The 21627-nt window shown below is 40.1% G+C and overlaps 1 protein-coding gene across 3 annotated transcripts; it reads left to right on the top strand.

Moving 5' to 3' along the window:
• Positions 1 to 1476: 1476 nt before the first annotated feature.
• Positions 1477 to 21281, top strand: LACTB (lactamase beta). 3 transcript variants are annotated; one of them, XR_001884878.1, is made up of 6 exons: positions 1477 to 1905; positions 2312 to 2378; positions 5971 to 6161; positions 6465 to 6801; positions 8620 to 8781; positions 20500 to 21281. XR_001884878.1 is itself a non-coding variant. In XM_017869053.1 (6 exons), exons 1-6 carry the CDS (start codon positions 1549 to 1551, stop codon positions 21023 to 21025), a joined length of 1644 nt encoding a protein of 547 aa, XP_017724542.1. In that variant the 5' UTR covers positions 1477 to 1548; the 3' UTR covers positions 21026 to 21281. The 3 variants fall into 3 exon arrangements, 2 of the variants coding, with proteins under 2 accessions (XP_017724542.1, XP_017724543.1); XM_017869053.1 differs by having other exon boundaries at positions 8616 to 8781; XM_017869054.1 differs by lacking the exon at positions 20500 to 21281 and having other exon boundaries at positions 8620 to 8958.
• The last annotated feature ends 346 nt before the right edge of the window (positions 21282 to 21627 follow it).

Raw genomic sequence — 21627 nt, 5'->3', positions numbered from 1 at the left:
TTAAGATTTTTTTTTTTTTTTTTTAAGATGGAGTCTTGCCCTGTTGCCCAGGCTGGAGTACAGCAGCGTGATCTCGACTCACTGCAACTTCTGCCTCCTGGGTTCAAGTGACTCTCGTGCCTCAGCCTCCCGAATAGCTGGGACTACAGGCGTGCACCACCATGCCTAGCTAATTTTTGTATTTTTAGTAGAGACAGGGTTTCGTCATGTTGGCCAGGCTGGTCTCAAACTCCTAGCCTCAAGCAATCTGCCTGCCTCGGCCTCCCAAAGTGCTAGGATTAACAGGCGTGAGCCACCACGCCTGTTCCTTTAAAATTGTTTGCATAAGCAATCATGGCATCTGTAAATAAGGACAATTTTATCTTTTTCTTTTTAATCTTTGTGCTTTTAATTTTCTTTCTTGCCTTATTGGACTCGATATCATTTCTAGCACCTTGTTGAATAAGAATTAGAGTGGACATACTTGCTTCGTATGTCTTTCCCACTAAACATAATGTTAGCAGATTTTTTTGTTAGATGTTTTTTATCAAGTTGAAGAAGTTTTCTCTATTCCTATTTTCTAAGAGTTTTTTCGGTCATGAATGTGTTTTGCCTAATTATTGATACGTTTGCATAAATTGATATAATCATGTGATTTTTCTTTTTTAGCTTGTCAATGCGGTTAACAGTATACACTAAACTGAGATACAGTAAGACAGGACTTGTGGCTAGAAGAAGCTGTAGAAGAACATTTCTTCTTCTAAAGAAATAGCTGCAGAAAGAGATAAGGTAGTACTTGGGAGGACGAGGCAGGAGAATTGCTTGAACCTGGGAGGTGGAGGTTGCGGTGAGCTGAGATCGCACCATTGCACTCCAGCCTGGGCAACAAGAGTGAAAAGTAATAAAAGGTCTGTTTGTAACTTCATATCTTTGGTACGGTGTGGAGCTAGAATTCCAGAAGCAATAGATTTTAAAACAGCTTTAGGGAAATGGGTGGAGCTGAAATAAGACATAAAGAAGGGAGATGGCAAGAGAGAGAAAAGAGGAAAGGAGAAAGGGAAAGGAAAGGAGAAAAGCATCTCTAAAGGGAAAGGAGATGCCTGCTGAGCGTCTACTGTGTGCCCTGCGCTGTTCCAGAAGTTGAGGATCCCAAATTTCTTCTAGGCTCCCCAAAGAAGTCCCAGTCTGGTAAGGAATCTGACAAGTAGTTAAATGATACAAAGTGTTAACTGTTGTTAAGGAAGTGTGCACACTGAGGGGCAAGATGGTTAGGGCGAGAACGCCCATGGGACGGGAACTAGGAAGGCTTCTTGGAGGTGACGCTTGATCTGAGGGTAAGCAAAGGAAAAAAAAGGAAAGAGAGACAGAAAGATAGGAAAAAAACGAAGAGACAAGAAAAGGGAAAAGAGGAAGGGCTCGATGCGATCGGCGCTCGGGTCGTCAGGCGTCGACTGCTAGGGTCTGACCGCGATCCCCGCCCCCGTCCCGCCCCCTGTCCTTCCCTCCGCCCCGAGCCGCGGCCGGCCGGGTCTGCGTGAGTTCGGTGGCGGCCGGCTGTATAGAGACGCCATGTACCGGCTCCTGTCAGCAGTGACTGCCCGGGCTGCCGCCCCCAGGGGCTTGGCCTCGAGCTGCGGACGACGCGGGGTCCATCAGCGCGCCGGGCTGCCACCGCTCGGCCACGGCTGGGTCGGGGGCCTCGGGCTGGGGCTGGGGCTGGCGCTTGGGGTGAAGCTGGCGGGTGGGCTGAGGGGCGCGGCCCCGGCGCAGTCCCCCGCGGCCCCCGACCCTGAGGCGTCGCCTCTGGCCGAGCCGCCACAGGCGCAGTCCCTCGCCCCGTGGTCTCCACAGACCCCGGCGCCGCCCCGCTCCAGGTGCTTCGCCAGAGCCATCGAGAGCAGCCGCGACCTGCTGCACAGGATCAAGGTGCGGCCACTGGGACGGGGGATGTAGGCGGCCGGGGACCCACCCCTCTCGGCGGTGCTGTCGGGGGCTGAGTGGACCCCACCCGGGGCGGCGGGGTGCCCGCGATCGGCTTCCGAGAAAGACTTCCCATTTCCCCACCGCTGAGCCGTGGTCAGACGCTCTTGGGGGTTCCCCAAATCTGGGCGGAGGTCACCGCCTGTCTCTGGGACCGCCCCTTCCCCCTAGGAGGCGGACAGGCACATCCCTTGCTGTTAGTGAGTGAGCATGGCCTGGGACGAGGTGGGCGGGGCCCGGCTGGAGGGGGCGGGGCCCAGGCTCTGGGGGCGGGGCCTTGGAAGGTCTTCGAGGAGTGATCTGGGCTGTTTCAGAAGGCCTCTAACTGTCAGTTCTTTCCCTTTGGTCTTAGGATGAAGTGGGCGCACCGGGCATAGTGGTTGGAGTTTCTGTAGATGGAAAAGAAGTCTGGTCAGAAGGTGGGTTCAGAAAATTGTTGTTTTGTTCTGTGCCAGTTGGTAAATAAAATATTGTTTTACTGGTTAGAGTGGATCCCATGAAATACTATTGCATTTACGTAAAACGATGCATATTGTGGAGAAAACATCTAACATAATAAAGAATCGGGTGTTTTTAAATCACAGTGAGGCTTAAAATGTGACCAATAAATTGGAGTCATAAAGATGGCTTGCTTCTATCCACTCCCACTTTTGTCTTAGGACTGGATTTATTGGTCTGAAAGTTGTGTACAGTAGTCCCTCCTTATCCTGGGATATATTCCAAGACCCTCAGTGGATGCCTGAAAACGTGGATGGTATTGAACCCTGTGTATTCTATATTTTCTCATATATATATATATATATATATACCTATGATAAAGTTTAATTTATAAATCAGTCATAGTAAGAGGTTAACAACAATAATAAAATAAAACAATCACAACAATACTCTGAGTGGCATGCAATTTAAAACTTAAGAATTGTTTATTTCTGGAATATTCCATTTAATACTTTCGGACCATGGATAACTAAAACTGAGGAAAGCGAAACCACAGATAAGGGGTGACTACTGTGTAGAACAATCCATTAGCTGAGTACTTGTAGGTAACACTTATGGGTAGATAAAACTCAGAATTTGTGAATTTTCTTTTTTAATTAAGTTAATTTGTTGAGTCCTCTCTTCCATAAAAGGCAGAGTACTAAGTACTGGGGTTATACACTATTCCTTGTCTTTAATGACTTTTCCGTCTACTTTCTTAGGCTTTTTACCAGGCAGAGATGTCAACTATTTTTTTCAAACAAAAGGCAAGAAACTTAGGGAGAGGGATTTCTATTCATTTTATGATACTTTTATCAAGGCATTATTTTTCATAACTTCTCTTTTGCACAGAAATTGATCTAATTGGTCATCCTAGGTTTCTAGGAGTTGTACTTTTAGAAAATGATGTTTCAGGCCGGGTGCAGTGGCTCATGCCTGTAATCCTAGCACTTTGAAAGGCAGAGGCAGGTGGATTGCCTGAGCTTAGGAGTTCGAGAGCAGCCTGGGCAACATCACAAAACCCCATCTCTACTAAAAACACAAAAAATTAGCCAGGCATGCTAGTGCGTGCCTGTAATCTCAGCTACTCGGGAGGCTGGGGCACGAGAATCGCTTGAACTTGGGAGGTGGAGGTTTGCAGTGAGCTGTGATCGTGTCACTGCACTCCAGCCTGAGCAACAGCGAGACTCTGTCTCAAAAAAAAAAGTTTCATATGCCATTTAAAGGCAGTAAGTTGATGGAAGCAGTAGGGGTTTGAATTTGAAGAAAAATGAGCCAGTTGACGTGGTGCACACCTGTAATCCCAGTGCTTAGGGAGGAAGGATCGCTGAAGGCCAGAAGTTTGAGACGAGCTCAGGCACCATAGTGACACCTGTGTCTCTATAAAAAAACTTTTAATTTTATTATTATTATTATTATTATTTTGGAGTTTAACTAGGACTGGTATTAGTTCTCTAAATATTTGGTAAAATTTGCCAGTGAAGCTGTCAGTTCCAGGGCTTTTCTTTGATGAGAGACTTTTTATTATGGTGTTGATCTTGTTACTCATTATTTGTTTGTTGAGGCTTTCTATTTCTTCGTGGTTCGGTCTTGGTAGGTTGTATGTGTCCAATAATTTATCNGGGTTTGAATTTGAAGAAAAATGAGCCAGTTGACGTGGTGCACACCTGTAATCCCAGTGCTTAGGGAGGAAGGATCGCTGAAGGCCAGAAGTTTGAGACGAGCTCAGGCACCATAGTGACACCTGTGTCTCTATAAAAAAACTTTTTAATTTTATTATTATTATTATTATTATTTTTGGAGTTTCACTAGTTGCCCAGGCTGGAGTGTAACGGTGCGATCTCAGCTCACCGCAACCTCTGCCTCCCAGGTTCAAACAATTCTCCTGCCTCGTCCTCCCAAGTAGCTGGGATTACAGGCATGCACCACCACACCTGGCTAATTTTGTATTTTACAAAATTAGAGACGGGGTTTCTCCATGTTGGTCAGGCTGGTCTCGAACTCCCGACCTCAGGTGATCCGCCTGCCTCGGCATCCCAAAGTGCTGGGATTACAGGCATGAGCCTCGGCGCCTGGCTTAAAATTTTTGAAAAAAGGAAAATGAATCTTCAAGTATAAGTATAGTCTGATCATTATACCTAATTTATGATAAATCTCGTAATCAAAAATTATATAAATGTCAGCTTTATGGATTTATGCAAATATTTTTTAGATATTTACGACTATACAATTTTATAGTCATCGTATTCCTTTTATTTCTTTTCAGATCTCGGTTCTCTTTCTTTCTTTTATTTATTTATTTATTTATTTTTTGGACAGGGTCTCTTACTTTTTTGCCCAGGCTGGCATGCAGTGGTATGATCTTGGCTCACTGCAGTCTCAAACTCCTGGGCTCAGATGATTCTCCCATCTCAGTCTCCCGAGTAGCTGAGATTACAGGTGCACTCCACCACGCCAGCCTTTTTTCTTTCTTTCCTTTCTTCCTTCCTTCCACTCCACCGCGCCAGGCTTTTTTCTGCTCTGCTCTGCCCTGCCCTGCCCTTTTTTGTATATTTTGTAGAGATGCGGTTTCTGCCATGTTGCTCAGGCTAGTCTCGAACTCCTGAGCTCAGGTAATCCACCTGCCTCCACCTCCCAAAGTGCTGGGATTACAGGCACTTTCTCTTTCTTGGTTAGATTTACACACTTGCAGCCTGTGAGAACATGGAAACCAAATTTAAAATTTTTTCTAGAAAAAGCTTTAAGTTAGTACATAATTTTTCTTCTGGTTTGCAGCCAAATTAAATTGATGGTTAGCTAGATTTGGTTTGCAGGACATCTTTTCACACTTTTTTTTTGAGACGGGGTTTCACTCTGTCGCCCTGGCTGGAGTGCAATGGCGTGATCTCAGCTTACCGCAACCTCCGCCTCCCAGGTTCAGGTGATTCTCCTGCCTCAGCCTCCCGAGTAGCTGGGATTACAAGCATACGCCACCACGCCCAGCTAATTTTTGTATTTTTAGTAGAGGTGGGGTTTTACCATGTTGGCCAGGCTGGTCTCGAACTCCCAGTCTCAGGTGATCTGCTCGCCTCAGCCACCCAAAGTGCTGGGATTATAGGCATGAGCCACTGCGCCTGGCCCACACTTACTTTTATTGAGTGGCTATTTCAAGGAATTTGGTGGAAATTTACTCAAAAGTCAAAAATAAATATAATCTGAAGAAGAATAATGATGTTTTCTTTAAATAATAATTTATTTAAAATATGGAATAACTCAGTTATTTAGATAAGCTAAGAAAAATTTGTATCTAAGTCATAGAAAATTGCTATTGCAAACGGTACAATTTCACTTTAGTTATAAGGTTAAATTGTTAGACTTACCAGTATACTAAGATTTTAATCCTTTACATGTCCAGTGTTAAGTAACGTATAAAAGTCGAGTATCTTTTCTTTTAGATAAACACAGCATGTTGAAAGATAGTATTATTTCAGTTTTTGAAGACTTGTTTGACCATGAAGCCTGTTAATAGTGACTTTTTACTTTTTTCCCCCAAAGGTTTAGGTTATGCTGATGTTGAGAACCGTGTACCATGTAAGCCAGAGACAGTTATGCGAATTGCCAGCATCAGCAAAAGTCTCACCATGGTTGCTCTTGCCAAATTGTGGGAAGCAGGGAAACTGGATCTTGATATTCCAGTACAACATTATGTTCCCGAATTCCCAGAAAAAGAATATGAAGGTGAAAAGGTAGTGAAACTCACAGTTCATTTTACTAATGGCATGTTAAATGGTTTATGCTGGAATTTATATTTAAAATGTTTCATAGGATTCTTTGGCTTGTTTTTAGTTATTGTTAATGTATTAGGTTTTTTCCATCAAGATGATAATCAGGTAGGTATTTTTCTGAAATTTGAGGCTAAGGATTTGTACATGACATTTTCCCAGCAGCAGTTCAAAATGGAAAATATTACTGAGACATTATTCCAAGGTAACTAACTTTCTGTTTTTCAGGTTAACACTGTAATTGAATTTTCGTGTTTTTACAATTAGGTTTCTGTCACAACAAGATTACTGATTTCCCATTTAAGTGGAATTCGTCATTATGAAAAGGATATAAAAAAGGTGAAAGAAGAGAAAGCTTATAAAGCCTTGAAGATGATGAAAGAGACTGTTGCATTTGAGCAAGAAAAAGAAGGCAAAAGTAATGAAAAGAATGATTTTACTAAATTTAAAACAGAGCAGGAGAATGAAGCCAAATGCCGGAATTCAAAACCTGGCAAGAAAAAGAATGATTTTGAACAAGGCGAATTATATTTGAGAGAAAAGTTTGAAAATTCAATTGAATCCCTAAGATTATTTAAAAATGATCCTTTGTTCTTTAAGCCTGGTGAGTGTTCATCCCTTCTCTTAACAAAATCGTCATTACTGAAATGTTAATTTTCAGGAAATAAAAAATGATACCACCCCGAGTGCATTCAGTGAGGCTAATGTTTGTGATATGGGCTAGTCTGGTGCTTGCATTTTTATCTGTAGTTTCTAACAAAGCCTAGCATCTAGGCAGCTTGTTTAAATTTTGCCTCATTGGAGACTACCCAGTCATTTAGAGGATTCTCAGTATCAAGATGTTCATGCAAACTTATGGAGAAATGTTGGAATAATAGTTCTCTAAATACAACCTGGACCAAAATAGACATGTTAAGGTATTGCTATTTTAGTACTTAGTTAGAATTTAATGCTCAGCTTATTTTGTGCCTTTATTTCTTAAAGAAATGAGTGTTCATCAATAATTTTTCCCAAAAAGCTGATCTATACAAATAATTATCTTTGTTTTATTTTTTGATTTGGTGCCTATTGAAGCTACTTAAAATCTAAATTTACCATAGTTTTATATACTTATATTCTATTTTCATTTTAAAAGCTTTTAGTTGAATAGATATTATATAGATATAACTAATAAGGGCAAATAAAATATAATTTTGGATTTTATCTTAAAAATGAAGTTCCATGCTGGGCACAGTTGGCTCACACCTGTAATCCCAGCACTTAGGGAGGCAAAGGTGGGAGGATCGCTTGAGCCCAGGAGTTTAAGACTAGTCTGGGCAACAAGCAAGGCCCTGTCTCTACAAAAAAATTTTTTTAAATAGCCAGGTTCAGTGGCCTGCGCCTGTAAGTAGTCCCAGCTACTCAGGAGGCCGAGGCGGGAGGATCCCTGAGCCCAGGAGTTCAAGGTTACAGTGAGTTACAATCATACCACTTTAGCCTGGGCAACAGCAAGAGCAAGACCCTGTCTCAAACCAGTTTGAGTTTGTCCAGAACCCAAAAGGATATAAAGTTATTTATTTGAAATACTATATATATTTGAATATGTATTTAAATTTAAGTATGTATTTGAAGCAAGATTAGTGTGCCTACATTTTATTTTATTTTATTTATTTATTTATTTATTTATTTATTTTAATTTTTATTTTTTTTATTTGAGATGGAGTCTGGCTCTGTTGCCCAGGCTGGAGTGCAGCAGCACGATCTCAGCTCACTGCAACCTCCGTCTCCTGCGTTTAAGCGATTTTCCTTCTTCAGCCTCCTGAGTAGCTGGGATTACAGGTGCCCGCCACCACACCTGGCTAATTTTTGTATTTTAGTAGAGACAGGGTTTCATCATGTTGGCCAGGCTGGTCTGGAACTCCTGACCTCAGGTGATCCTCCCCTCTTGGCCTCCCGAAGTGCTAGGATACAGGAGTGAGCCGCTGCTCCTGACCCATATATTCTAATAAAATAAGAACGTGATTGCCCATTTATGCCCTAAACAATGAGTAGAGGTAGATTAAGAACAAAGTTGACTCAAGAAATCAAATTTGCTTTGCTTTTCTTCCTCTTCCTGTTTTGGTGTCACTTTGAAAGATTTTTGTTTTGCTTTGAGGTAGGATTTATTTGCTTACTTTATTATCAGAGAAAGGAGCAGATTTATGTGAAATGTTAAGTGTGCTGATCGTAATTTTATTCTTGTGTTAAGGACTTGGAATAAGGACAATTGCAAAGTTAATTCAATTTGTTGATGTGTTTGTCCTGTATTCTTTTTCTAAATGCTGCAGTAAAATATTCCTGTTTTAAAGGTATGCTAATTTTCAGTGGGAATATATTTTATATAGTTTTGAATAATAATCAAGCATTTTCTTTTTTTCCTCCTTGCAATGATGTCTCAAGGTAGTCAGTTTTTGTATTCAACTTTTGGCTATACCCTACTGGCAGCCATAGTAGAGAGAGCTTCAGGCTATAAATATTTGGACTATATGCAGAAAATATTCCAAGACTTGGATATGCTGACAACTGTGCAGGAAGAAAATGAGCCAGTGATTTACAATAGAGCAAGGTAAATGAATACCTTCTGCTGTGTCTAGCTGTATCACATCTTAACACTATGTTATTAATTAAAAGTCACATTTTCTTTGTTTCCATTCCAAAATCAACTTGCCACATTTTGGGAGCGTTTCTACATGTCTGTTTTCCCATCTGTAAAGTGAAGGAAGTAAAACATGTTTATAAAGTACACTAAGACCCTTTGATGAAAGACAGCAATAATATTAATAATTCAAACATGAATAATGAAACCAAAATTGCACCCACCCTGAGCATCTGTAATTTGCTCTTTAACCATTCCTTTTCTTATGTTTTAATGAATGCTTTGTTTACGTATTAGTTTTTAATGGTTTTCATACTGTTTTGAAATAATTTTATACTTACAGAAAAGTTGCAAGAGTAGTACAAAGAATTCACATATCCCCTTTACTCAGATTCCCTTAATGTTAGTTTACCGCATTTGCATTACCTTTCTGTCTACACGTGTGTTTGTCTCTGAACCATTTGGAAATAAGTTGTAGACGTGATACCCCTTTACCTATAAATATTTAAATGTGTATTTTCTAAAATCAAGGACATTCAGGGCCGGGCGCGATGGCTCACGCCTCTAATCCCAACACTTTGGAAGGCTGAGGTGGGTGGATCACCTGAGGTCAGGAGTTCGAGACCAACCTGGCCAATGTGGTGAAACCAACCCTATCTCTACTAAAAATGCAAAAATTAGTCAGGCATGGTGGCAGGTGCCTATAATCCCAGCCACGGGGGAGACTGAGGCAGGAGAATCCCTTGAACCCAGGAGGCGGAGGTTGCAATAAGCGAGATCGTGCCATTGCACTTCAGGCTGGGTGACAGAGCGAGACTCCATCTCAAAAAAGGAAAACAAACAAACAAAAAACCAAGGACATTTGGGAAATCAGCATAGATACAATGCTTTTATCAAATCCACAGGCTTTACTGAAATTTTGCCAGTTGTTCCAATAATGTCCTTTATAGCAAAAGAGCAGAAAAACTTTTCTTTCTGGTCTAGGATCTAATCCATGATCTCACATTACATTTACTTGTCATAGCTATCAGAAGTCACATGACATCAGTTTGTCCCATTATTGCTGATGGTATTTTAATCACTTTTTGAGGTGGTGCCTGTCAGGTTTTGTAAAGTTACTATTTTACCTTGTAATTAACAAGTATATTTGGAGGAGATAATTTAAGATGATGTAAAAATCCTGTTTCTCATCAAACTTTCTACTAGTTTTAGCATCTATCGATGATTCATGACTGAATCAGTTATTACAGTGATGGTTGTCAAATGGTGATTTTCTAATTCCATCATCCATTCTATATTTATTAGTTGGCATTCTATTATAAGAAGGAGCGGGTGGGGGGCGGTGGCTCACGCCTGTAATCCCAGCACTTTGGGAGGCTGAGGCAGGCGGATCACTTGAGGCCAAGTTTGAGACCAGCCTGGCTAACATGGCGAAACCCCGTCTCTACTGAAAATACAAAAAATCAGCCAGGTGTGGTGGCAGGCACCCGTAATCTCAGCTACTCAGGAGTCTGAGGCGGGATAATCTCTTGAACCCTGGAGGCAGAGGTTGCAGTGAGCCAAGATCATGCCACTGCACTCCAGCCTGGGTGACAGTGAGACTCTATCTCAGAAAAAAAAGTGCTTTCCCTTCTCTCTTATTTATTTATTCATACCAGTATGCATTCATGGATTCTTAGTTTAGTCAGTGAGTTATAATCTGTCACTGTCATTATTTAATATGTTGCTTTTAAAATAGTATATGAAATATTAAAACTGTAACAGTAAATGGTTATTAGATTGCTTTCCTATATGTGTAATTTTGTTTTGTTTTGCCATACATTTGTAAATATTTATTGAGCAAATACTACATGCCACATATTGTACCACATAGTAGAGCTAACCTGACATAGCTCCTGCCCTCCAGGGGCTTAAAGACCAACATCCAGCAAATAAATCAATTAAGTACATAAATTTTCTTTCAAAAGGAATACATGTTATGAACAGGCACAGTGGCTCACACCTATAATCCCAGCACTTTGGGAGGCCAAGGCAGGAGGATTGCTTGAGCCCAAGAGTTTGAGACTAGCTGGGGCAACACAGTGAGACGCCATCTCCACAAAAAATACAAAAATTAGCCAGGCATGGTGGTGCGTGCCTGTGGTCCCAGTTACTCGGGAGGCTGAGGTGGGAGGATTGTTTGAGCCCAGAAGGTGGAAGTTGTAGTGAGCAGAGGTCACCCCACTATACTCTAATCTGAGTAACAGCAAGGCTCTGTTGCACGCCCCCCAACAAAGAAAAGAATATGATTATGTAACATAGTTACCAGTGGGGCCACACCGCCCTTTAGATATGTAGCTAACATGGTAATCCCCTCATTTTTGTAATTATTATTTTAGATTCAGGGTGTACATGTGCAGGTTTGTTACATGGATATATTGTATAATGCTGAGGTTTGGACCTGTCACCCAAATAATGAACTTATGAACTTAGTACCTAATAGGTAGTTTTTCAACCCTTGCCCTCCTCCCTGCGTCCCCCTTTTTGGAGTCCTTGGTGTCTCTTGTTTCCATCTTTACGTTCACATGTACCCAGTGTTTAGCTCCTACTTATGAGTGAGAACATGCGGTATTTGATTTTCTGTTTCTACATTAATTCACTTAGGATAATGGCCTCTAGCTACATCTATGTTGCTGCAAAGGACATGATTTTGTTCTTTCTTATGTATGTGTATATATTTTTAATTGAATGATTTTCTGCTTGATTTTATGTGTGTTGATAGTGAACATTAAAATGCTCTTCTTATTTGGATTATGTAGACCTCTCCTACATGCCATTAATAAGGGTAATTAAGAATCTGGGGGTGGGGCGAGGTGGCTCACACCTGTAATCCCAGCACTTTGGAAGGCTGAAGCGGGTGGATCGTCTGAGCTCAGGAGTTCAAGACTAGCCTGGGTAACATGGTAAAACCCCATCTCTACCAAAAGTACAAAAAAATTAGCCAGACATGGTAGTGTGTACCTGTAGTCCTGACTACTTGGTAGGCGGAGCTGGGAGGATCACTTGAGCCTGGGAGGGTGAGGCTGCACGGAGCTGTGATTGCACCACTACGCTCCAGCCTGGGCGAGAGAGGGAGACTCCATCTCAAAAAAATTTTTTTTGATATATTATAAAAATACAAAATAATATCTAACTAAAATAATTGAACACTTAAAAACTATCTGGGTGTAAACACTATTTTACAGTGAGGCATCCTTAGGTACTTTTAGTTAAGATTTAAAAACATTAAACCACATTTTCTCTCCGTTTTCTTCTACAGCTTTTAAGTATAAAATATCAAGTTCAAGTTACTTATGTAGATTTGAATTGGGTGTTCAAACCAAATCCTAGGTGAATTGCTTAAGCAGACTTTAATATAATTTATGGAGAGGCTTTTAGAACAGATTTTGACAAGTTAACTAGAATTTTACCCTTAGGAGTGAAAATGCTATGATTTTATATAATTTCATATTTGATTCATTTACCACTATAATAGGAAAGGGTTTAGTCAGCTTTTTAGACTTTACAAATTTTACAATTTAATTTATGCTTTCTGTTATGGAGACATTTTCTATGACTTAGAGTTTTAACTTTAATTTACATAATCTAAAATAACTCAGGCCAGGTGCTGTGTGGCTCATGCCTGTAATCCCAGCACTTTGAGAGGCCAAAGCAGGAGATCATTTGAGGCCAGGAGTTTGAGACCAGCCATGGCAACAGAGTGAGACCCCATCCCTACAAAAATTCTTTAAATAATGAGGCGGGCGTCGTAGCGCACGCCTGTGGTCCCAGTTAATCGGGGGAGAGAATCACTTGAGCCCTGGAGTTTCAGGCTGCAGTAATCTATGATCATATCCTGCCCTCCAGCCTGGGTGACAAAGCAAGATCCTGTCTCTAAAAATTAATTAATTACTTAGTTAGTTGAATAAAACAAGCACAAGACTATATGAAAGTGCTAAAAAATTTACATGTTCGGTTGAGATGAGACAGGATTAAAATAACGTGAACCAAATACAGATTTCTCGTCCGAACTGGTATACTTCAAAAATCACACATGGAAGTATTGAATTTTAAAATTATAAACATTTGAGCTTATTTTGTAGAGAAAATTTGAGACACAGTGTTAGCAAATGCAATAAAATTTGTTTGACCTTTTAAAGTAATTTGGGATTTTATTATTAGAGGAAAAGTATTTGGAAAGCAAATACTTGAAAACTTTTCAAAAATACTTTGTTCAGAAAGAACAAAGAACACTCATGAAAGGGCAGTTGTGTCAAATGTTAGGAGGGTGAGTCAGAAGTTTACAAAATGGCCAGTTGAGTTATATCTTGATTATTTATGGTCAGAATTAATTCAATTCGTTAAGTATTTGTATTTACTGATTTTTATCTGTTTACTCCTCTCTCTTCCTACCACAGTGGTATTCAAACTGTAGGTTTGTATGTCCAATTATTGAGTTGGAAAATCAGTTTAGTGGGTTGAGTAGCAGGATTTCTTTTTTTTAATAGAACAAAATAGAATAGAATATGATAACGTACATTGCAGGTAGTAAAGGTAAATATAAGCTTTGGGATAAAGGCTGGGCTGCTGCATTAAAGAGACACCAAAATGCAGTGGCATGAGGAAAACAAAAGTTTAATTCTCCTTGCAGCATTCCTAAGGTGAACAGTTCTGATTGATTCCCCACAAGCCTTTAAGAGGCCAGATTCATCCATCTTACTGCTCCTCTCTCCACAGTGGTGTCCCTGTCTGTACACCTGAAGCTCAGTCACAGCCCCGAAGGTGCCCCAGCCTCCTGAAAAGAGACAGGGTATGGAGCTTGTACTCAGGGCCTTAAGGTCCAGACTTGCAAGTGTCACACTTCATCTCTGTCCACCTTCTGTTGGCAAAAACTTAGCTATATGGTCAAACTTTGCGACAAGGGAGGCTGAGAAATGTAATTTCTAGCTGAGCAGGCATGTGCCTTGCTTTACTTTATTACTAAGGAAGAATAGAAGAGTCAGTTTTGTGAACAAGCAGCCATCTATGCCACTGGCCACTGTGTTGCTCCATAAAACTTCTGTTTCAGAAGGGTGTGGCGGGGTGTGTGTGTGTGTGTGTGTTTTCATTCAGTCAAAAGGAGAAATGTATTCCTCACTGTGGGTTGAGGTTAAAAAAAATGTTTGAAAGCCATTCAGTGGAATATATCAAACTAAAATTTTATTATATTTTTTACTAGTAATTTGTGAAAGGAGTTTTGGGATAGAATTTTGAAGCTTAATTACTAATAGGAATTTTACAGTTATGGTGTTTTATTTTCCATTTTATTATTTGATTTGTTAGAAAGGTAGCACATTTAACAAATCAACTATTACTTTTACCTTGCATATTTCCATTAGTACTTGCTTTACAAATGGTTTAATTGCACTTTATAAAGAAATAGATGAAATGGTGGCTTTTTTTGGAAACTTTTTTAGCTTTATGTTCCTATCTCCGTACTAGTTTTGTTCAATCTGTTGTATTTAAATTATAATTTTTTAATTATCAGCTTATTTAAAAGGATTAAATATGCATTGCAAATCAGTCTATGGCCTAAAAGAGATTTCTTGGGGACCCAAAATAAATTAGGTTAGCAACAAGCAATGAATTTTAATTTTTTAAATGGCCTGTGGTTCTCAACTACTTCAGACTCTTTGTGTTTATTATTTTTGGATCTAGCATTATATTTTACTGGAAAGCACAAGAAAAATGATAAATACCATTGGGAGGTTGAAAAGGGTGTATTACTTGAGCCTTGGTGTTCAAGAGCAGCCTGGGCAACATGGTGAAACCCTGTCAGACAATACAAAAAAATTAGCCGGGCATGGTGGCATGCACCTGTAGGGACCCAGCTACTTGAGGGCTGAGCAGGGAGGATCACCTGAGCCCAGGAAGTTGAAGCTGCAGTGAGCTGTGATCGTGCCACTGCACTCTCACCTGATGATGGAATGAGACCCTGTCTCAAAAACAAAAGACAAATACCAGAAGTTGTCAGTTGAATCTAAAAAAAGTTTCTCTAGTAAAGATGGCATAGATGCATGACCTTACTATGATTTAGATCTAGACATTTGAAAATTTGAAAATGGATGTCTAGCTCTGTATATAAGGGGGAGAAGGACATTATGTACACTCATCGAGCCTCTTTTCTAACCTAGAAATTAAGGCTCTGTGAATGTGCAGAATGCAGAGCAGCTATTGTTTCCTGTTTTCTTGATGAGTAATTAACTTGTGACTTGCGCAAAAATCAAAATTGCCATATGATGGTGAGTTCATTTCATTTTCTTTTCTTTTTTTTTTTTTTTTTTTTTGAGACAAGATCTCACTCTGTTGCCTAGGCAGGAATGCAGTAGCACAATCATACCTCACTGCAGCCTTGAACTCCCTGGCTCAAGTGATCCTCCTGTATCAGCCTTCCAAGTAGCTGGAACTACAGATGTGCACCACCACACCTGGCTGATTTTTGAAATTTTTTGTAGAGATGAGATCTTGCTGTGTTTCCCAGGCTGATCTCCTGACCTCAAATGATCCTTCCTCCTCAGCCTCCCAAAGTGTTGGGATTACAGGCGTGAGCCTAGCTCATTTTATTTTCTATTCTTTGAAAAAAGGCAATGGGTTTCTATCTCTAGTGTTAAGGGTCCCTATCAGCTCTGAGATGCTTTTGGTTTGGTTTTTTTGTTTTGTCTCGTTTTAATTCGTTGTAGTTCTCAGTGGTTCTAAAGGGTAGTTGATTCATTTTAGTTAGACAAAATGGGCTGCTGAAATAAAATAGGGAACTAAAAGAAGGGAATATTGTTACCTAGGAAAATGTTTTGTCTATTTGCTTTATTTGTTTTATTTGATATAGTATCTGTTTGGGCCTCTGCAACTCAACTCTGATTCTTTTTTGTAATAATTATTTTGAAGGAGTTTAAAGGTACCAGCTTTTGGGGGGGAGTTCGGGGAGTAAAAGAAATCTTTTCAAAGATATAGACAAAAATAAAACCTTAAAGTAAAACTTAATATGTATGTTTGTATTGATTTGTTTTATGGTACCATTTTGCAGGGGAAAAAATGTTTCCAGCTTTGTTATGTAGTCTACTGACTTGTCGGGTATAGCCATAAACCTGTTTATAATATCCTGACTAAGGCTTTTTAGAGTTACTATGTTTCCAGGAGTAAATATTTCTCTTCTTTATCATTTCTTTGTGTGTTTATGCACATGTTGAAAATAGTATCACACGGTGTCTGTCACCTGTTTAAAGGATCTCACCAGAATCCCACCTCACAATAGCACTGAAATTCTTTTGCTCAGATTTGAGTCACAAGATCACACTTAGCTGTAAGGGAGGCAAGAGAATTGTTTTTAACTGGGTATGTTGTTGCCTTGAATAAAATTGGGATTTTCTTAAATGGAACAGTGGGAACATTGATTCTGTTTAGGCGCATAACTATTGATTCTGTGTAGCAAATATACTCTGTATAGGCAAGTACACTAAATAACTCTGTAAGTGAACATCACAAAGGAGCTCATTGACTGTTCTTGCCACTGAGAGACACTCAATTTGTTGATAGGGGAATCCTCAGTCAATGCCTCGGCTTATTATTAGAACTTGGCCATTTTTTAAATGTGTTTGGCACAGTGTTTGCAACAAAAATTTCTAATTTTATAACTAGATGGGATGAAAACCAAATAAAATGAATGTTTTCTGGAGTGTTTGCCGTATTTTTTAATGTTAAAAATTTTTAATTTCAATTTTTACGGGTACAGAGTAGCTGTATATACTTACGGTGTACATGAGATGTTTTGGTACAGGCGTGCAGTGCATACCAATCACATCGTGTAAAATGAGTTATCCATCCCCTCAAGTATTTATCCTTTGTGTTACAAACGATCCAATCCTACTCTTTTAGTTATTTTTAAATGTACAATTATTATTGACCATCATCACCATGTTACATTATCAAATACTGGATCTTATTAATTATTTCTGTTTCTTTTGTACCCATTAACCATCCCCCCTTCTCTCAACTTTGGCTGTATTTTGACAGTATAGATATGGCCTTTACCTTCTATTTCCAAAGTGTCTTCTAGAATTAAGAATTGTTCCGTATTAAGCTCTTTTTCATGCCTTTAGCTGAAAGACTGTCTACTAGTAGTTCAATCCAAATGTAAATACTAAATGTTAAAGTGGGATTGTTTTTATAATATGCATTTGAAATTCTGTTGGTTTTCAAACGTCTTATAACAATAAATACCAAGTGATGAATATTGTCTCTAAAGACATTTAAGAAGCATTTTAAAAATAAGGCTGGGCGCAGTGGTTTCATGCCTGTAATCACAGCACTTTGGGAGGCGGAGACAGGTGGATCACTTGAGCCCAGGAGTTCAAGACCAACCTGCGCAACACAGCAAAACCCTGTCTCTACAAAAAATACAAAAATTAGCCAGACAAGGTTGTGTGTGCCTGTAGTCCCAGCTACTCAGGAGGCTGAGGTGGGGGATTATCTGAGCCTGGGATCACACCATTGCACTCCAGCCTGGGTGACAGAGTGAGACCCCGTCCCCCCACCCTTGAAAAAAAGTATTTTTAGTTTATAAGTTTGGAGATGTAGATTTCTGTGGTTATATAACATTCTTGTGCAGAATCTGGAGATTCTTATAAATAAGTATGAAGAAGCTGTTTGTCATCTGGCATCGTCCCATCAGTTGGTTACAAAAATGTTTCAGTAACTTTGTCAAGAACTTGTGTCTATATTCTTTTAAGCAGAAATGTTCTAGGAATTTGAAATAGTAAAGTTTGTCTTTCAGCTGAACAAAATTATTTTCATAAAAATGTACTAATTGGTCCTATGTGAAAAGGAACTAAGAGATTAAAATCTAGAATTTGCTTATTAAAACTAGAATTCTAAAGTGTAGAAGTCTCCATATTTTAATATTTAAAGGAGGAATAACTGAGGAGTTCTAGTTTCCAGTCTTAATGTAAGTGGTTTGAAATGCTTTACTGTTAAAAGGAAGTTACAGAGCTGGGCGCAGTGGCTCGCACCTGTAATCCTAGCACTTTGGGAAACTGAGGCTGGCAAATTACATGAAATCAGGAGTCCCTGACCAGCCTGACCAACATAGGGAAACCCCGTTTCTACTAAAATACAAAAAAGAAAAGAAAAGAAAAAAAAAAATAGCCGTGCATGGTGTTGGGCACCTGTAATCCCAGCTACTTGGGAGGCTGAGGGAGAATCGCTTGAACCCAGGAGGTGGAGATCACAGTGTGCCGAGATTGTGCCACTGCACTCCAGCCTGGGCAAAAGAGCGAGACTCTGTTTGAAAAAAAAAAAGAAAAAATCAGCCAGGAACAGTGGCTCATGCCTGTAATCCCAGAACTTTGGGAGGTGGAGGCGGGCAGATCACCTGAGTTCTGGAGTTCGAGAGCAGCCTGGCTAACATGGTGAAGCCCCCGTCTCTACTAAAATACAAAATAAAAAATAAAATAAATTAGCTGGGCATGGTGGTGCATGCCTGTAATCCCAGCTACTGGGGAGGCTGAGGCAGGAAAATAACTTGAACCCAGGAACAGTGAGCCGAGATTGGGCTACTGCACTCCAGCCTGAGCAAGACTCAGTCTCAAAAATCAATAAATAGACCAGGCGTGGTGGCTCACGCCTATTATCCCAACACTTTGAGAGGCCAAGGTGGGCGGATCACTTGAGGTCAGGAGTTCGAGACCATCCTGGCCAACATGGTGAAACCCCATCTCTACTAAAATACAAAATTAGCCGGGTGTGATGGCGCACACCTGTAATCCCAGCTACTCGGGAGGCTGAGGCAGGAGAATTGCTTGAACCCAGGAAGCAGAGGTTGCAGTGAGCCGAGATCACGCCACTGCACTCCAGACTGGGCAACAAGAGTGAAACTCTGTCTCAAAAATAAATAAATAAGTAAATATACAGAAAAAAAATTAGCTGGGCATGGTGGCAGCACGTGTAATCCTAGCTACTGGGGAGGCTGAGGCAGGAGAACCAATTGAGCCCGGGAGGCAGAGGTTGCAGTAAGCTGAGATTGCACCACTACACTCCAGCCTGGTCAACAGAGCGAGACTCCGTCTCAAAAAAAAGAAGAAGTTACTGAAAGCTGATTATTGGCTGGGCAACAGTGACTCATGCCTGTAATCCCAGCACTTTGGGAGGCAGAGGCGAGTAGATTGCTTGAGGCCAGGAGTTTGAGACCAGGCTGGACAACAGTGAGACCTTCATCTCTACCAAAAGAAAAAGAAAAAGAAAAAACTTAGCGAGGTGTGGTGGTACACACCTGTGGTCCCAGCTACTCAAGAGGCTGAGGCAGGAAGATTGCTTGAGCCCTGGAGGTTGAGCCTATAGTTAGCCATGATTGTACCACTGCAGTCCAGCCTAGACAATAGTGCAAGACTCTGTCTCAAAAGAAAAGTGGAAATTTATTTCTCAGTGGAAAAAAAATGTGTTTCTATTATGTAACTTCTTTTAGATTTAATTTTACTTGGTTGGCTGGAATTACAAATATAATCAGGAGTTGAGACAGAAAGTAATGAGGGCCTAAAATTTGAGAGTTGCCATAGGAATGGAAGGAAGGGAGAAGGGTAAGACACAAAGCAGAGATTGAATAAATAGGATTTAGCATCTTACTGGATGTGAGAGTTTAGGGCAAGAAAGTCAAATAAGTTGTATAATGAAGGTTTTAATGGAGAGAAAGAAATATGACAGACATGTTGATTTTGAGACAATGAGAAAACCACCTATCAAGTCATTGGATAGGTGGTTTTCTCATTGTCTAAAGAGCATGCTAAGATCCCCTTTAGACTTTTTTTCTTTTTTAAAATCTTCAGACACATACCTGTGGCCACTCCTTTCCTAACTGCCAGCGCTACTTCACCCAATATTATGACTTGTACGTTTAGGGGATGTATAAGAATCTTGAAAAAAGAAGAAAGGATTCAAACTAGGGTTTGCTAACTCCAGCCTTTCCCACTGCACCAAGAAACTACCATGTCACATCATTATATATGATACGTATATGGTATTATTTTTAGAATTTTTTTTTTTAGATAGGGTCTTGCTTTGCTGCCCAGGCTGGACTCAAACTCCTGGGCTCAAGCGGTCCTCCTGCCTCAGCCTCCCAAGTCACTGGGATTACAGGCATGGGCCGCTGCACCCAGCTTATATGGTATTTTTATCCAAGAAATCTAGTCATCTTACAAATAACCTTATTCCTAAATATCCCAATATGCTTTGGATGTGTACAGTGTTGGTTACAAAATTCACTTGTGGCATGATTCAGCATTAACCCCAAGGACAAGGAATATCTACCAAATGATAAGTGTCTCCATATGCACAGGGCAAATATGTCATGTGTTATATTAATTTTTGCAGGTATTAAAAGTTTGATACACTCAGCATGGACAAGCCATACCAATAGAAAAAAACCACTTTCTATGCTTTAATTCAAAAGCTAATTAGACTACCTTACTTAGTTATCTGTGTGTCATTAGGACCTGAATCATACTGAAAATTAGTGGTTAGTTTATAGTTTCTAAGAATGTATGATCATTACATTGAAATACAATCTGTCTCATGTACACATTTTTCTATCATGTGTGAAGTCAGTGATTATTAAATTTTTAATGATCATTTCTTATTTCCTTTTAGATTTTATGTTTACAATAAAAAGAAACGTCTTGTCAACACACCTTACGTGGATAACTCCTATAAATGGGCTGGTGGTGGATTTCTGTCTACAGTGGGTGACCTTCTGAAATTTGGGAATGCAATGCTTTATGGTTACCAAGTCGGGCTGTTTAAGAACTCAAATGAAAATCTTTTACCTGGATACCTCAAACCAGAAACAATGGTTATGATGTGGACTCCAGTCCCTAACACAGAGATGTCTTGGGATAAAGAGGGTAAATATGCCATGGCGTGGGGTGTGGTGGAAAAGAAACAAACGTATGGTTCTTGTAGAAAGCAACGACATTATGCTTCACATACTGGAGGGGCCGTGGGTGCTAGTAGTGTCCTGCTGGTCCTTCCTGAAGAACTGGATACAGAGACTATAAATAACAAGGTTCCCCCAAGAGGAATCATAGTTTCTATCATATGTAACATGCAGTCTGTTGGCCTCAATAGCACCGCTTTGAAGATTGCCCTTGAATTTGATAAAGACAGATCAGACTGATACCTTAACACCACAGGTGCAAAATGAGTTGTTTTGTGGATTTTTTGAAACATTAAAGTTCCAAAACATGAAATTTTTAAGAATAAATTTGAAATAGAGTATAATTGAATGCAGAGAATTATGTACCTCTAATTGCTTAATTTTGTAATCGTCTTTTATTGTAGAATTGGTTCTTTATACTCAGGGAAGTAATTCTATTGTTTTTACTTTTTGAAAAAAAGTGTTAACTCTTGAAATAAAATATTCTGATAAAATATGTACTTTCTGCATGTGTAATACAGAGAAAATCTCATTCAACAGGAGCCTCCAAATATCTGAGGTTTTTTTTTGAAATGGACTCTTGCCGTGTTGCCCAGCCTGGAGTGCAGTGGCGTGACCTTGGCTAACCACACCCTCTGCTTCCTGAGTTCAAGCGATTCTCCTGCCTCAGCCTCCCAAGTAGCTGGGATTACAGGCACCCACCACCATGCCCAGTCAATTTTTGAATTTTTAATAGAGACAGCATTTCGCCATTTTGGCCAGGCTGGTCTTGAACCCTTGACCTCAGGTGATCCACTCGCCTCAGCCTGCCAAAGTGCTGGGATTACAGGCGTGAGACACTG

This window comes from Rhinopithecus bieti, unplaced genomic scaffold (genome assembly GCF_001698545.2).
Source record: "Rhinopithecus bieti isolate Rb0 unplaced genomic scaffold, ASM169854v2 scaffold_4908, whole genome shotgun sequence".
Taxonomy (NCBI): domain Eukaryota; kingdom Metazoa; phylum Chordata; class Mammalia; order Primates; family Cercopithecidae; genus Rhinopithecus; species Rhinopithecus bieti.
Note: the sequence above shows the minus strand (reverse complement) of the source record. Positions and strands in the feature narration are given on the sequence as shown.

Excerpts from the sequence above, each read along its gene's own strand:
- LACTB (XM_017869053.1), top strand. The coding sequence starts at position 1,549 with ATGTACCGGCTCCTGTCAGCAGTGACTGCCCGGGCTGCCGCCCCCAGG. Across the intron at positions 1,906-2,311 it reads ACCTGCTGCACAGGATCAAG|GATGAAGTGGGCGCACCGGG; the intron begins GTGCGGCCACTG and ends CTTTGGTCTTAG. Across the intron at positions 6,802-8,615 it reads TCCTTTGTTCTTTAAGCCTG|GTAGTCAGTTTTTGTATTCA; the intron begins GTGAGTGTTCAT and ends TGATGTCTCAAG.